General features: G+C 34.8%; 1 protein-coding gene across 1 annotated transcript in view; it reads left to right on the top strand.

The window, feature by feature from the left end:
• The first annotated feature begins 2,688 nt into the window (after positions 1–2,688).
• Positions 2,689–18,169, top strand: part of gbb (glass bottom boat) — an 18,826-nt gene continuing 3,345 nt past the window's right edge. The window contains exons 1-3 of the mRNA XM_018458241.1: positions 2,689–4,169; positions 9,191–9,377; positions 13,140–13,294. Of these exons, the coding sequence (XP_018313743.1) occupies positions 3,770–4,169; positions 9,191–9,377; positions 13,140–13,294 (742 nt within the window). The 5' untranslated portion in view covers positions 2,689–3,769. The remainder of the gene's footprint in view (positions 4,170–9,190; positions 9,378–13,139; positions 13,295–18,169) is intronic.

The raw sequence follows: 18,169 nt of genomic DNA, 5'->3' as shown, positions 1-18,169 counted from the left end.
AATCTTACAAATACCATCTCGAGAATCGTACGACTGTACGGTCTTTTCTTTGGCAAGATCTCTCTCACTCACGACCAGATTTAAAACGATCTTGAATATAAAATCAAACTATCAATTACCACCCTTAGCCTACAGCTATTATATATTTCGATTTAACGCGATAGCTATTTGTGGAAAGAATGTCAATAATAGATGTAACATTTTCGAAAAGGCGTTCCACAAAAACTATAATATCATCGTTTTATTGACAATTTTATATATTTAATTTTTTAAATTTAATTTTTAAATTACTTAACATCTCTTACGATTGATCATGTTTTATTGATGTTAGTGAAGAACACGATCTGTAAGTTAAAGATGTTAGTTATGCACGTAGAAAAATTTTTTACAACTTCAAGCCGCCATCGCGTCCTCTAGTCCTGGTCCACGATACCACCTCGTTAAAGAGTCGAGTTATCGGCGACCAGTCCTGGTTGCCAATACTAACCGCCTACTCGTTCGTCAGGGGCGGTCCTACCTCTATGATACAGGAACGTGCAAATAATGACCTGAAGACTCCAGTATGTTTCAAAAATTAAAATAAACCGGTATTTTTTATATAATTGTGACAGTTCATAATATACAAATATTTTAAACATAAAAATGTTAATATATACATATATATACATATATGTGTACAGGTGTGTGTGTGTGTGTGTGTATATATATACAGAATTCTGTACATCCTTTTTAAAATGAAGCGGAGTGATTTTTATAAAAAATTCCAAAAATTTTGATAAGTTAATTGCTGTATCGAATCAAGATATTTCTAATTTCCGATTTCGACCGGAAATGGACTATCCAGACTAGATATTAAATCTTTTAAATGTAATATGTACTTTTTATTGCAGATTCAGATTACACGCAAAAAATAAGAAATTTTTAGCTCAAAAATTTTGTCTGAAAATGTTTCCATTGATCTTCAAAAGATTTAGAAAGTAAATAACGAAAAAATAAACTTTAACTACTCTTGGCATAACCAGCCACATGTAATACAACCATGTAATTATCACATTTAATGTAATATGATTTTTGAAAATTTCATTTTTTTTTGAAGTGTAAAGTTACAAAACGTTTATACTGCTTTTTTTATGTTTTATCCAATCTACGCTCTTTTTTGTCTTCCCAGTAAACGAGAATCGATTAAAATGGATTGAAATTTTTTTCTATCCGAATGCGTATTTTAAATAGCGAATACTTTTTTTGGATTTAATTAGATTCAATTGGATGCGCAATTGAATTGAAAAACTGCATTTCCTATTCAAAATTTTGAATTGAACAGTATTCGCAATGCACAGAGAAAGCTGATATTATTTTTAGATTGAAAAGTATAGAAATATGCTCGATACAATTCCTATAAATGAATAAAAATGCATTCAGAATTGAAAAGCATTCATTTTAACATTCATGAATCCATATTTCTGAAAATCTGAATCCATTTCAATCCATTTCAACCCATTCTCCTTTACTGGGTTACTCTTTATTTTCGCCAGGGAATTAAAAATTATATTAGAAGATATATTTAATTTTCACACAAGTAACGAAAAATTAAATTAAGAAAAAGATAAAGAGAAAGACAGAAAAAAAGGAATTAAGAGAAAGATTATAAAAAGAATCCAACCCCCAAGAATTAACATCAGTGACTTTTTTGTTTTAAAAAATATCAACTAAACACGATTTAAGATCATGGCACACAAGAAAACTTAAGCAATAAAACGTAAGTAGTAAGCGAATCAGCCAATCACAGTAGAGACCGTAAGACCATAAAATATAAGCAACAGCCAATTCAATATATGTTGATTTCCTTACTGCTTATTGTTTAAGTTTTTTTGTGTGTAATGGCCCTTATTCATATATTTCCTTTTTCATTTATTTGTATAATGATTTTTTGTAGTTATAATTATTTTCATTTGGTATCTTTATATTTCTATTAACATTATCTCTCATAATACATTAATATTTAAAAAAATTACAGAGTTTGTTCAATTTCCACTCAATCTTGCTGTGTAACCTTTGTGAAATTATCGCAGCGATATTAATAAGGCAATAATAAGATTTTATTTACTTACGAATAATAAGCGAAGAAGGAAGAGAGAGGAAAAAGTCGACGGATCAACCCTCGGGGCGAAGGGACCGAGTGGGCCTAAATACGGACCTGGGAGGCGGTGAGTTCGCTAGAGAGACGACTCGAGACGACGACTGGCATGGGCCAGACAAACAGACTGGCACTGGCATCGCGAGAGTCGCCAGACTCGCCAGGAGTCATCCGCGGTGACCCATCATCACTTACGATCCACCGACGACGGATATTCAAGCTGGTTCCCCGACTTTACGACAAACGTTGACAAACGTTCTATCGCACTCAGCAAGATCGTACGAATATCGATTCTGGAGCTTCCCATTCGGACGAGCACGATCATTCCTCATCACGTCAACGATTGACAATCAACTGAATCAACCCTGGTATTTGTCAGTTCTACTAGAATCGTGCTCCTGCAGCGATAGAATGTCTCGGAGTATACAGTAGTAGTAAAGTTCTCAAAAAGTGTCCGACGAAAATAGCTGAAATAAAAATATTCAAGCTAAGTGATTAATTGTTTTCTTCTCTTATATTTATATTATTATTATTATTATTAGAGATTCGGATTAACGATTTTGAATTTTTAGTAAAGATTTGGAACAGTTGTAGAGCTAATGTTATGTTTTTTGTCGCGAAAACGTTGAAGAGCAAGAAACAATAATTAGAGATCTGGAAATTTTAGTAGATCTGGAAACTGTACATAAGTAATTGTGTGATTTGCGACGTAAACTCGAGCTAATTTTGGAAAAAAAGAAAAGATGATACCGTAAGAGTGCGATTGACAGAAAAAAAAAAACGCGCAGCATATCATCAGGGAAAACGCGATGCACAGAAAATTTCCTACTTTCCTCGAAGTTAAATCCCGGCGCAATCGCAGTGACATAGAATCTCCGGCACGCACTGATAGCAAGGGACCAAGGAGATTTTCACGGTACCAGTGGACGATACAGCGGAGTGAGTCGTAACACGAGGTCACCAAGCCGTTAAGGACATTCGAGGACGAAGAGCGTTACCTGTGGCGTGTGGGTCCGCGCGCGCGCGCACACGCGATGTCCATTCCTGACAACGAAACCGCAACGCGCGCAATCGCTGTGCCGGGAGCGTCCGGAGTTGATCCAGATCACCATTCACCAGGATCCGCATCGATCAAGATCACCGTTATTCAGGAATCTCGATCGTCGCGTCGGCTCGCGACGGGATCGTTGAGAGTCCCTAGATTTTCAGCCGCTTAGACCGTGAAACTTTTTTTTATTTAATTAAACTCGAATACCTTCAACTCGGTGACCTTTGAATTGTTTATTCAAGGTGCTCGAAAACATCTGAATAGTTCTAGAACTTTCGTGTTGTTAACGCTTTGCCGTGGCGTTGAATAATCGCGGGAATTGAATGCGACGAGAGAAAAGTGGAAGAGCTTACTTTCTTTCGTAGCTAAATTCGCGGAGAAAAGTGAGGAGACGAAAAACAGAAAGAATTTACCAGACGGGGAAGGAAAGAAAAATATAACTTTTAGTGATTACGACATCAGCCGAAGAATTTTGCGGAGAGAAAGAGGGACGAGGAAAAGAGAAGTAGGAAGGAGGACAAGGAATTGAAAAGGAAAGCAGAAAGGATTACGAATAAAAGATCCTGTGACTCCTCTTTGACATCATCATGTCAGCTCAGCCTCTTTCTATCCTGCTGATCCTCGCAGCCATCCTCGGCGATTTGACCATCGGTAGCGCCGAGAGGATAAGCGGTTTATACGTGGACAACGGCTTCGATCAGACGGTGGTTCATCGTGTGGTCAGCCAGCGTGAGAAACGCGAGGTGGAGCACGAGATCCTGAATCTGTTGGGACTCCCGGATCGTCCACGGAACACCATCGGTAGGACCCCCCAAGTGAAGAGGTCGGCGCCCAAGTTTCTACTGGATATCTACAAGAACGCCCTTGGCGAGGACGAAGAAGAAAAGCCCGTGGCACGTAGTCACAAAGCCGGGGAGTTCGACCTCAGCGGACAGGATCTGAGAGCGATCGATCAGAGCGATGTTATCATGACTTTCGCGGCCCACAGTAAGTTTGAATTTCTCAAATCATTTGACAAGTGCTTACTGAAGAATAAAGGTGCTGTAACGCGCTAAACCTAAATAATTTCGATTGATCAATTCCATTACATTATTTTTCCGAGATTCTGTTTTCCGAAATTCCAACTGTAATAGGGACGCAACCTAAAGGTCGGAATCAGACTCATTAAAGATTGAGATTGAAGATCGAAGATTGAAATTTGACCAATGAGGACAAAGGAATTTTAGCTCCTATTGTTTTGATTGATCAAATTTCAGTCTTTCGATCTTCGATCTCAATCTTCAATGCGTGGTCTGATTTCGGCTTAACGTGGAACGAAATTGATAGATTTACCGATCAATTGGGAACCGATTTCCTCGTAGCTGGAATGTTTTTAAGTATCAATTATTTTTTAATTATATATGTGCATATATTTATATATTTTATATCATATCCCATATATGTTTGTGTGTATGTTATTTTGTTATATAATTATGTTACGTATATTATCTTATCTCTCTTATTCCTATATATATGTATTTATTATATTATTATATAATTATACATATATTCGATTTTCGTGCAAATTAAGCTTCGGAAGCGAGCAGGGAATAATTATTTAATTCTAAATAAATTTTTACGTCTTTATTCTTAACTTTTGAAGTTTAAATGATATCAGTGTACTTGAAACTTTACACACACACACACACACACACACACACACACAGCCACACATATTAACACATTTAACGTCAAATATTAACATATTGGAAAAGAAGAGTTTTTTTATCAAGATAACTATAACTGGCGTTAAATTGATTGAAAGATCGACATTAATTGAAAACTTTTTGAGAAACACGTTTGACTAAAATAAATATCTTCTTCGTGTTTACTCGTTTGCTATTCACATTAGGATGTCAAACGCAAGCGTATGTGAAGTTAATCATCTCAACGTTAAAATTTTATAGTTCTGATTAGAGTTCCCGATTCATTTTGAAGAGACAAAGACCGGTATTCATAGTTGATTCTTATTTTAAGATTGTCTTAAGGAATGTTTTAAGATGTTAATATAGCTCTCAGATTAGTTCATGACATCTTAAGACTGTACTTAATACGGTCTTAAATATAAGATCCGACTATGAATACCGCCCAAAGAGTTCTCTAATAAAATTTATGTTAATAATAATTTTTAAATTTAAAAAGTAGGATGCTAACTTCACATACGTCAAGCGCAAAAAAATCCAATGCATAGTGTATGGCATCTTTATATAGTATTTCGAGAAAGAAGTCGTTCTTGCTAAAAAAATATGAATATTCGTCCAAAAAATTATGCGTGTCCAACGCGGAAATAAAAAAATCAAGATAGTTCCAAATTATTCTCCTTTTTATAAATTTTATGATTATTTATGCGGTTTCAGTTTGATTTATATTCATTTCTATCAATATGGAATAACTTTAATTTCATTTTAATTAATTTATTTTCATTGCCATTTATCCTTTTCTATTTCTTAAAATTAGAAAGAGATAAAAAATAAATTAAACTGGAATTAAAATTTATCAAAACGTTGATAAAAATCATGGACGTTAGTTACGCATAAAGAAGATCTCTTAAAACGTCCTGTCCCTTAATTTCCTAAACGCTAAAACACAAGACACTTCTTTGTCTCGAATTCCTCGTGCTAAGTAGTCCTAAGAAATTTTCCACCAATTCTTTAACAAGGAAGATTAAAGTATAAGAATACTTTTTCTTCCCTAGCACGTTCCTGAGGTGTGAAGTCACCACAAGGAATGTGAGGCGCACGTAACGAATTCTCGAAAATCTCAGTATGCGAACTCGACACGATCGTGTTGTTGTTTCGCGACTCTGCAGTTTAAGTACAAAAAAAAAATTGCCACAAACCCGATGAGGAATCTAAGAATCTCTATCTTTCCCTTTTTCTTCTTTGCTCATCAGATTCCCCGGAAACCCGTTACTGCCTCCTCCTTCGCCTCCCCCCCTCCTCTCTCTCTCTCTCTCTCTCTCTCTCTCTCTTTCGTTCTCTCAGCGTGTTCGTATGTCCGGTTTTCTATTTTGCTGTCGTCCTCGCGTCGGGGGAACAGTGAGGAATGTTCTAGGCTGTTCGACGCGAAATGCGACGTGCATATAAATCGGCAATTATAACTACAAGTAACATCTACTGTGCGAGATAATGACAATGTGAAATAAAGACGAGGATAGGACGTATGTAGGGATAGAAGAACGGAAACGGAGAATCGGGATCAGAGAGAAACAAGGATAAAAAGAATTGATTCAGAATGCATTAATCGCCATGAATTGCACACACGAATGCGGACCCGGTCTTAGGCTATACGTCTTATGTACTAAAGTATCTCCTCTCTTTTTCTATCTCCTTTCTACCGGCCATGTTGCATGGGATACCCCCCTGGGAAAGACGAGTCAATAAGCATCTCTCTTTCCTCGCGCGCGAAGCCACGGGCAGGTTAAAATGTCTCAACTTGGAGGCCCGGGCTCATCCTCCACCGACCTTTTGCTCTTTTTTCCCCTCCGTTTTTTTCCTTCCTCACGCGGACAGCGTGACGGCCGGTTACCCGGAGGGAGACGCGCGGCTACGAATTACGAAGATTAGGATGCTGAATCCTGGAGATGGATGGATCGGCAGCGGAACTCGATGTAACGGATCTGTGCGACCGGGGGGATTTCTTTAGCATGATGTCGATGCCCGTTTGAACTTTCCATTCATTCGTAATATGCGTGTATCTCTCCTTCTCAATTCCTCTCTCTTCGTTTTAGTTCTTGAGATAAGACATTGAGTCTCTTTATATCATGTCTAATCTGATTGCTGGACAGATGATAGCGTAAAACCGCTCTGAGAGAGAGAGAGAGATATTTGCAAGCAGAAAGCAGACATTTTGGAAAATTAATATAATTAAAAGAATAATACATAAAAATTATAAATGTCTAATAATTTTGTTTGTTACAATATTAGTAAAAGTCTATTGATAATAGTTAGCCTAATTGGCATATAATGTACAACTTTTTTATTTAAAATGAATTCTAGAATATTTAAGAAGTTTGTGTCGCGGAAATCAATATATTTTTTTATCAAAGATTATATTTAAAATATAACCACAATATCGTTGTGTCTCAAGAATTAAGAAAACACGCGGTAAACTTATTCTTTTTCTCACCGTACGTGTACTGACACGCGCATACATACGCCTATATAAGAAAGACGCGAAGGGGGAGGCGATGGGAAGGAACAGCGCGGCGCGGCGGTGGCGGCAACGACGGCGTAAAAAACAAAAACGCGGCTCGCCACAGAACGCTCCATGGACGGTCCCAAAAGCTATTTGGGACCACCCCGAGAGCTGAGGAGGCCCGGCAATCTGGTACCGTTGGAATGCGACCGTCGGAACGAAAAAACAAAACAAATTTTTATGTCCCCCTTCGCTCCTCCCCTCGCCTCACGTCCCTGTTCGGATCCAAGCCGCCCACTTCAGCGGAGGCATTAGGCATTACTTAGAGCCCCCCCGAGTCTACCGCGAAGGAAGGATATGTCTCCCCCTACCGCTCTTTCTTTGCTCGCAGGGCGGCGACTACTTTGACGGTAAGAAAGAGCTCGATTTCACGCTGCGAATTGTTCATGGATCATTTCTAAAGACCTCCTTGGGGACTCACAAGCAGGCTCACCAAAGATACCTCGACTTGGATTCTCATAGAAATTTCGTTTTGCGATAACGAAATGTTATCTTTATCTCCCCATTGAAAAAAAAGGACTAATTGGTCTTCCGTCCTAGACGTTCCTGTGGTTTGACGGAGCTCTGAGTCATCAGTTTCAAAGTTTGCATCAATAACCTAAGCTGATCATTTACACACTTGTTTCTAAAGTAGACTATTCGGTAGAAATGTTCCTCCAGTAAAGATGGAGAAACAATTTCTCAAGATATATATCAAGAACTCTCTCTCTCTCTCTCTCTCTGTTATGGTTGTTCTACAATGTGCTCTTTGTTTTCTGTTTCTTCTGAAGTTCGTTAACGTTTATCTCGAGCAACAGAAAACGAAAAACGGGATAAGAGGCAAAAAGGCAAGATACAAAAAATAGCAAAAAGCAAGAAACAGGAAACAAGAAGCACATTGTAGAATAGGCTTTAAACATGCAAAGTATGTTTTTCTTGAAATTTTACACTATTATAATCGAATTATTTTCAGAACATTATTTTTGTCTAGCTATATTATATAAGAATATGGTATTATCGTATACATTTCGGTACAGAGTTCAATGATTTTCAAAATTTATTTTACATTATGATACATAGTTCAATGAGTTTCAAAATTTATCTTCTAGTTTCAATATGTTCGTTTGATAAATAATATTCTTAAAATTGAACCTGAATATACAATACATAACGTGATCCATAAATTTTGAAATAAAAATTATATATAAAAAAAAAGAAAATGTTAGAAAAATATTTTCAACATTTTTTATTTAAAATAAAATCTTTTACGATCAAAATATACATTACTATGCTCTTGTTTTCAATCTTCGCAATGCCATTGAGTATTCATTTTCATGTGATCATCTTCAGTTGATCGATTACAATCGTTATATCGCATCGACTTAAAAATTTCTAGAATATCGAATTCTTTTAGTTGCAGTTTCAATTCCGAAAGCAAGAAATATTAAAGGGCGTTGGATGAATAGGATGGTGAATGATGTAAGGTTATGACAGTTTTTTAAATCACATTCAACATTTCAGAAATTCAAGCTACCCCGTGACCGACAACTGAAGACAATTACAAAAGAGGGGTATTTAATGTATCAAATGGAAAGATTGAAACGAGAGCAGATTGATTTATTGAAAAGAATTCCATTTTGAATACAAAAAAATATTTTTCTAACGAGCTCTTTATTTTATACGATTTTTATCTCAAAACTTATGGACCGTGCTGTGTATGATTGTTGTTGCGTGATTATGAGCGGCCATTCTGAATAATGCCTGACTGATCGCAGACTTGTAATTTAAAATAGATCATCACGTCCCTGGGGTGAGACACGAACGTGGGAAGAGGCTCTGGTTCGATGTGTCCGAAGTACCACCTGAAGAATACATAATTGGCGCTGAGCTTAGGTTGTATCATAGTGCACACACGAAGATTCAGAAGAGTCATGGTTCCCACACAATCACGGCGTACCGAGTATTGAACACTAAAGAGGGGTAAGAAGAATTATCCATTTTTTTTAAATATTTCTAAATGCGTTAAATTCTATATTTCTGTATTTCTGGACGAGTATCATGTAAAGTAGATGGATTTAGAAGAATTTGAAAATTGTCAGATAAAAATCTAGAGATTAGACTGGAATTTCGGTAATCTTAATGAATGTTAAAGAACATCTTCGTGTTGCAATAATAAAGCCGAAACGAAAAATGGTACTCGCTATTCGCCGGCTTTTGTGCCAAGGACGCCTAGGTTAGACCAATTTCATGTTCCTCCAGGCATCCTTCGCAGTTTTTGACATCGTCATCGTATCCCTAATTAGGAGGTTCTTAATCCTTCGCCGAAAAAGTCTCAGGCATTTGTTCTACCTGAAACGTAGAGAGAAAAACTTTGAATATTCCGTCGAACATTCTTTTTCGTATACCTTCTCGACTTCTCTATTTTTTCTTCATTCTATCTATATTATTACATCTATATTCAGAGGACAAGAGACATTTTAGTTCTTTTTTTTGAAAATGTATTTATCCTGCGGTTTGGCAGCTTAGAAAACGATTGTGCATGGATGATGTGCGGAGTGGATAATCAGAAATATATTGCAATACACATGTAATCATTAGCCATAGGACCACCGGCGGGGGCCTTCCCGTCCGGGTGGGAACTGAATCGTAAAAAGGAAAGCGTGGTGAGTTAATCTGAGAGGGCAAACCTCCACGCCTGCGATAAATGTCGACGGTCTGTCTAGAGACGCTCTATCTAATGGACATAACGCTTTCCGTCCTACAAATTGTGAGTCACGAGACGCCCCGTCGCCGCTAATAGCCGTCGTAACTGTGCTTTTAGGTAAACTTTTAAGCACCCATTCTATCAATTCTGAAAAGAATTTCCCGGATCATCATCTACTTACTATTTAGCATTCCCGATCAGAATCGCGATCCCTAATTGTCTTTCAAGTCTGATATACCTATAAAATAACGAGCTTTATGATCAGAAATTTCTTAAATTTCAATCAGCTTTTTTCGAAAAGAGTGTTGGACAAAAATGATTTTACAAAAAATTTGTAAGCTCACGAAATCCTTCTCTGAAATTTCGTTCGACGAAATAAACGAAAGATACTCGCTTCTGAAGAAGCTTAAGGTAATCGGTCTCATCGAGACTCTTTGGACCCGCACTAAACTTCTAACACATCAGATACGAAGGTCCAGTTATCCAAAGTTTAGATCTTTCGTTTCGCAAGTTCGGCTACCTAGTACGGGCTCTTTAGCCTTTTGATTTACTACCGGAGGATTGAGGAGTGACAGCCGACTACACGTCTTACGTTCTTTCCCCCTTCCCCGAAACTTTTGGCATTGGCGACCTGAGCCTGGCCGATATACAGGCCCCGACAGGAAACGCTATTCCGTAAATTGAGGTAAATTAGCCGTGGAGACGGGCTAACAGGCTCTCTTCGCGTGTTTCTTCGTCTCTTCTGCCTACGCAGTTGCGCTCGATCTTTGCGTCTCTCTTCTTCTCACCCTTCACGCTAGCTCTTTCGGTTCCTTCCATCAAAGTCAAACTATGCGTGACGCATCTTCCACCTCCTTCTTTTTCTTCCCCTGCCTCTTCTTCCTTGCGAGACAAGCTGGCGACTCGTTGCTTTCGTAATAAAACCTCTTCATCACAGTACATTGTTAGGAATATTAATACGGAATTCTGATGATAAGTGTTTTTGAAGAAGAATTACATTTAAAATTGAAATGATAGGATTAAAATGGCAAGTCGTTTATAAAAAAAAGATGCGAAAGTTCCGAAAATTTTAAAAGTTTTTGGAACCCCGTTATGATTTATGATTTCTGAATCCTCTCACTTTGTTATGCAATTTTTGTTTTTACAGATATTTAGTTTAATAATTATTTACAAGTATATCGAAATTCCAAATAAAAACCGTCAATAAAATTTCGTTGGGATGTTAATCCAAATGAATAATTTTCATTAGTCAATCATCTAGGATTTTCATTAATGACTTTATACATATGTTTGGCTCAAGAAACTAAATTATTTAGATGTTTATAATCGAAATCTGGATTCGTTAAATTAGTAAATTAATTTACTCGATTTTATCAGTCGATTTATTGATTTTATTGAGTGTAAAGGATCATCGAAACTCGATTCCGAAGAACACGGGAATCTCATAGCCTGTTTAATTACGATAATGGATTTGCGGAAAAATGGTAAGAGTTAAATGTTGCGAAGATCATTTGCTCATTGAACAATGATCGACGTGTTTTCTTGTTAAGAACCTGAGGCTCTTATTGATGCGCGGCACGCGCTGTTTCACGATTAATTAGAAATTACAATACGAGGAATCACGACAAAGCATTTGTGACGGGCGACACGTTGTGCGTGACGATCGGTGTTACTGAGCGCATATTAGTTCCATCGTGTTTATGTACACAGAGTACTTATCAATACTTATAATACAAGAATATCTATCATTGCACCGTAATCAGCGTATGTGATAATTTTATGTAATACAATTGAGATTATAAAACCTGTTCCTATTATTTATATAAACAAACTAATTGTAATATCGAAACTTAAAAATACGTTTTAGGATTTCATGAAAACGTAGGGGAAAGTGGGTGAATTGTGCGCACCTAAGGGAAATTTATTGTCGTGGAATGGTTTTCCAAGTTTAAAGCGATATAAATATGGAAATAGATACTATAAACATTCTTCTACTATTACGTATCCTCATATTGAATAGATTTTTATTCAATAAGATTATATTTGGCAAAAAGGAAAAAATGGAAAAGCGAACAAATTTCTCGCGCGTCGGGTAATTGTGCGCAAATCAAAAGTCGTAGGAAATGAATGAATTATGGATGTTGAACAAAGAAATCAGAAAATATGTTTATTATGGTGCAATATAAATATATATTAAATATATATTATATATATTAAGCAAAAATACAAAAATAATATAATAATAATGCATAGACTTTGGCAAAATAAAATGGCAAAATAAAATAATAATGCAAAGAAGAAACGAAAAAATTAGTGCTAGTTATATAGTACATGGAAGATGGGTAATTATGCGCATATCAAAACGCTTGCGCGCAGTTGTCCGCCGCGACCTGACTCGATATGAAATACGATTACTTACTTCAACACTTCTCCTAACTAAACTTAATAAATTACAGCTCAAAAGACACACATAATAACGTATTTTAATAACATATGCAACTTTAAACAAACAAATAAAAAATACGGACTCACCGGCTTATTTTCGCGCTAAAATAACAAGAAAAGATATGATTTCATTTTTTTTATATTTCTCTAGTTAGCAACGTATTTACATCGTATCTTTTATAATTATAATTTAAGAGGACGACCTCCTGCGTAAAAATTTCACCACGGTGATGTCTTCTCCACCAAATCAGGATGCGCACAATTACCCGCTGCGCACAGTTCCCACGCTTTCCCCTATTTTTAATTAAAAAAATTTTTATGTGCGTATAAATAATATTTGAGGATACGTAATCTTTCAGAATTGATTTTATTCGTGTGACGTAACTTTTTTGCACTCGGAAATGGTAAAAAAGGATCACGATTTTTATAGTTTTTATTTTGCGGCGTAAATTTCAAGCTGCAGATACGTATCAATGCGTATAATTTCAATTTTGGAGAAGAATTTTTGAATCTAAAAGTAATATGTACTCATTTCTAGACTGTTTGTTGCAAAAACTGGAATCGTAGAAACAGCTCTTTCGTTTCAATTTCAGAATTCGAGAATTACAGTACATCGATGCCATAAATATTACGGACAACAAAGAGGGCTGGCTGACATTGAACATCAGCGAGGCTTTTGAACATTGGGTGAAGGACTCAAACGAAAATCGAGGACTGTATCTCTCTGTGCATCCTGCTGATCGTTCAGGTAAGCGTTTTATTTCTTCTAGTTTTCTTCCACTGTTTTTGTCTCTAGAAAGATTTTTCATTCGATATTTGAAGTAACTGAATAGAGATCAAGTTAAGGGAACCGTTAAAGGGATCCTCATCTAAAATAAAATCATCTGTTTTATCGAGTCAATAGCACTTACACACACACACACACACACACACACACACACACACACTGCCGCGGTTCTAATATTAATTTTAAAAAGAAAGTTCATAAAAAGAAATAAAAAAAACGAAACGCGCGTTCAAAGCAAGAACTCTGAACACTTACGGATTAAATCACAAGTCTACTATTATAAACGTGTTTCTATCTAAACTTCTCAGTCAGCTTCTTAGGAATAGCATGCTAAATATAGAACGACTTCCGGTTTGATAATAAACATGTTCGATGTTTATTGAAATCGGATCGCGAGCAAAGTATGACAAAATTCAAACTTTAGCTTTTGATTATTCGGAAATGCGTCTTTTATATTTTCTCAGACGATAAAAAAAGGTAATTGAAAATGAACCGCCAACAATTATACAAGTTTATCAGAAGCCAAATTGATCAATTCTACTTTTATAAATTTCTTAATTTTAATATCAGAATATATTATTTATAATTTCGTCAATTTTCTATTTTTTATTTAAATCGATTTGGCTTTCAATTCAGTTTGGCTTTCAAGAATCTTATATAATATTTTTAATGTGTAGATAAGCATTTTATTTGGATTATATGAAGAGTGTACTCTTGGTTCTCATATATCTGATGGTCATGTATATTTGTGTTTCTTCACAATGTATGCTACACCGCACCTGTTCAGTGTTCTCATCATAATATACCGTTGTAAATACTGCGTGTGCGTGACACGAAAGATTAGTAGCAAGTTTGCAGCTCTTGAATCTCGAATCTCTTCCTAGTTTTTCTGCGTTTATGATTCAAGAAGAGAGGCAACGCTTATTCAACTACTCTTGCGTCTTATCGTAATTTAAATTGACGGAAAATTGCATTTCATGGAGTCGAAGATCAGAGATATAAAGATATTGAGGATTTCTTTTCTTGATATCATGAACTGAAGCTTTTTATCAATTCAAATAATTAATTAAAGACTTTAATTATACATTGAAGTCAATGTTATGAATTTGCATTTAAATGAAATATCGAAATATAATTTCAAAATAACAGACGGCGTAAAGTTTTCTTGGAAATTTTATTGTCATGTGGTTTTGTCGCGCTTAATCATTTAACTTTTGCTATCCTTCTTTATTCCTTTTTTACAATTTAATATAATTATGCTCGAAGAAAGTGCAATTAGTATTCTATCACTTTTAAAAATGTTTTTTTTCGTTTTCTTATCTTGCGTAATTTACTCGCATATTTTATTATCATTCAGGATACTTCAAGGCATCGCCTTGTGTTCTCATACTGATAAGATGTACTTATGAACGCAAGAGATATTCACGTTATTTTCAAAAGAACAACATAAAAGTTGAGCTCCTTTGAGGTCATGCCTATTGAAATTTTTGATCAGTATCATATATAAAAGCAATCACATATAAAAAATTTAGCCAATTTAGAAACCGGTTTTTTCATAAGAAGTGTGCGAGGTTCTTTTTAAAGAGAATTATTGCTAAGAAAGATCGATAGTAGAGCTACATCTATAAGGGAAAGTCACCGATACCGACATACCACTTTGCTTTTAGACAATATTTCTTAAACAAAAGGTAATACAACTTCAAAAACATAAATACAAACTAAAAAGTGTTTTCTATCAGATAGTATGAGCAATTTTTATAATACTGTTTGCAAGTTTGCAATAATTAAGTTTTTCGTAAGTTATGCAAAAATGAGCGACCAACATTTCTATTCTATAAATAAAGATATATCCTATTCTGTAAAGAAAACTAATTTATGAAACTATAAACATTTAAAATGACATAATATTATCAATAATACGGTCACTATTATTTTAATTACGCAATTTGCAAAAGAACACCGTAAGAATTTTCTTCTCGGATTCATAGAATTTGTTTTTAGCTGATTTGGTATAGAAATAAGCCACATATATATGAAAATTATGAGTTTGTACTTCTTTAATTAGCTAAACAGATCACGTTTTTATTAGTATTAATAAAGTGCAAAGGTTAGTTTCTAAGAAATAAGGGGATATCGCTTTAGGAGACCTATGTCAATATCGGAGACCTTCCTCTAATATTTGCTAGCTAGATTATCGAGATAGGAATTCTACTTGATTCGGTGACACAAACATATATCTATAACTGCTGACTCGAATAGGTCGTTAGACATTAATCATTTCAATATAATGTAAAAGTATTTGAATGTATTAGGAGTAACAGACAACACCTTATTCAATTTCACAATTCATGCTGCTTTTATTTTCAAATTTCGTTACTAAATATTGTCAAATATAAGTTTTAATAGATAAACACATTTTTTTAGTAATTGTTAACAAAAGATAAGCAATATCATATTATTATATTTGTAAATAACTGATTACACTTCACTAACATCACATGAAATTATGAGAAAAATTACACCAAGATTATGTTTGATTATGAGATTACGTTTTTATTTTTTAAAATTGTACTTTTCTATTAAATATAATTTTATGAATAATATTTGGGTTTTAAACGAACAATCATAAAATTCTCCATGCATTAGTTAAAAATTATATTTCACAGTTATTATTTTTACTTCTTATTTCACATTTATTATTTTTATATTTAAAAGAGCAACAGTTTATAATCATGTCCTTAATTTGAAACAAAATTTGGGACGCATTGTAAAGTGGGACGAAGAGTTAAAATTCGGGACTGTTCGTTCTAAATTGAAATGATTGGTCATTAAGATATACATATACATATTTTAACATGATGTCTCGTATTATTATATTCTGTATAAAAATCGAAATAAGATAGTGACGGATAACACTGGACATTAATATGGATATAAACATCAAATCAAGTGTACAAACAGCATGCATATATTCAATGTGTGTGTGTATGTGTGTGAGATTTGTTGTTTGCCGCGCCTAGATTATTTCATTATTTGCTCTCTCTTTCTTATTTGATTTCTATCCTCTTTCCTCTTGTTTCGCTCTTCAGAACGCGCAACCGGTTTACCTTTGATCATTCAATATAAAACACAAGATCGGAGAGTCACATGCCTCTCACAAATCTTTACATTTGATCCTGACTGCCTTTCTCTCTCTCTCTCTCTCTGTTTTTTTAATTTTCTCTTGCCGCATTTAAAAAAACTTATGAAATTCTTCAAAGATATATTATTAGTGTCTAAATATAAGCTGATCCTAAATATAAACTAAAAATTATTACACATTCTTCAGCTATTAGATTCATATCGTCGTGCTAACGAATAAATGATCAAGCCATTACAACAGGAATTCTTTATTAAAGTACACAAATGATATGAAATATTTTATATAAAAATATAAGCATAGAGAGAGAGATGCACCTCAATAGATGATGAGACATCAGCAATACCGACTATTACGGCAAAATTATGAATTCGAAGATTTATTATAGGTTAAAATTGTAATAATCCATTGGTAGTAATAATTGAAAGTGGTGTTCTCACCAATTTTTAAATATTAAATAAAACTTGAGTTTCGTTTCTAATTCGATTCATTTTATATACAAAGAACGTGCAAAGCTAATTGTAAATGAAAAATTTTATTAATCCGATGTTACCCTCTCAATGTCCACGATTAGACAATTAATGAAATCGAGTACTAATTTTTCTCTCATTTTTCTTCTTATTTTCTTCTTATCATGCTCAAGACTGCTAAATTCAGATGAAGAACGGAAGAAAATCGTACGTAAGTGATTCTGACGACCGACGTTCATCGAATGTAATCACTTTTAATTTACAGCTGCGAACAGATAGGCGGCAATCGCGTACCCGCTTTTGAAAACCACAATTATGTTTCATTACACGGTTGCGTATGTATGAAGATAGGTGTAGATTTAATTCTTTATTACCCAATTTTTTCATATTTGAAAAAAATAACGTAACATATTACTATAGGAAATATTGACTCTGAGATCTGAATTACTATTAATTTTTGGAATTTAAATATATATTTATTATAAAAAATTTATATTATATCTTTGAAGTCACAACATTTTATCTTAGAATCAGCTTCGTATCTTGGTCTTTTACAATATTTCCTCTCACCGGAAATGATTGAGCTTTTTCGTAAAAAAAAACAACTGTAATTAAATTTTTGGGCTATAATATTACAACAAAAATGCTACAACAAAAAATAGTAAAATACAAGGAATATTTCGAAACTTCTTTAAATTATACTCTAAATCGTTTACTTATATTCATTTTCGATATTATACTATAGTTTTTAAATATATAAGTCATTTAACTGAATACGTATCTCAGTGTAAAGCTCAGTGTAAATTTTTTAGAAAAATTTCGAAAAAGAAAACTAATCTAATCTAATCCTAAATGTTTGCCATCCCAGCAAACAAGCTGATTATTTGCTGGGCTACGGGTACTATAACACGATTCCCAGAATTTTGAAAACATTTCCATACTATGCTCAATTATGGTGAAAAAATAAAATAAAATTTAAAAAACGTAAACATACGAATATGCGATTACAAAATAACATGACGCTATAGAGGGTTAATAGTAATAGATTGTCGCGCCGGTAATAACCGCCTGAAGGAACGTGTCGTCGATTCGCTAGAACGAATGGGAAGGATGACAAAATGACTTGACACAGAACTTGAATACGTCGCCTCGAAGAGGCACGCACACCGCCGCGAGCCGGCGCGGCGCATTCCTCAGGAGCAGCGCAAAGTGCAACAACTGCGGCGG

This window comes from Mycetomoellerius zeteki, unplaced genomic scaffold, assembly GCF_001594055.1.
Source record: "Mycetomoellerius zeteki isolate Tzet28-1 unplaced genomic scaffold, Tzet1.0 scaffold707, whole genome shotgun sequence".
Taxonomy (NCBI): Eukaryota; Metazoa; Arthropoda; class Insecta; order Hymenoptera; family Formicidae; genus Mycetomoellerius; species Mycetomoellerius zeteki.
This window is presented reverse-complemented; position numbering and strand designations above follow the sequence as displayed.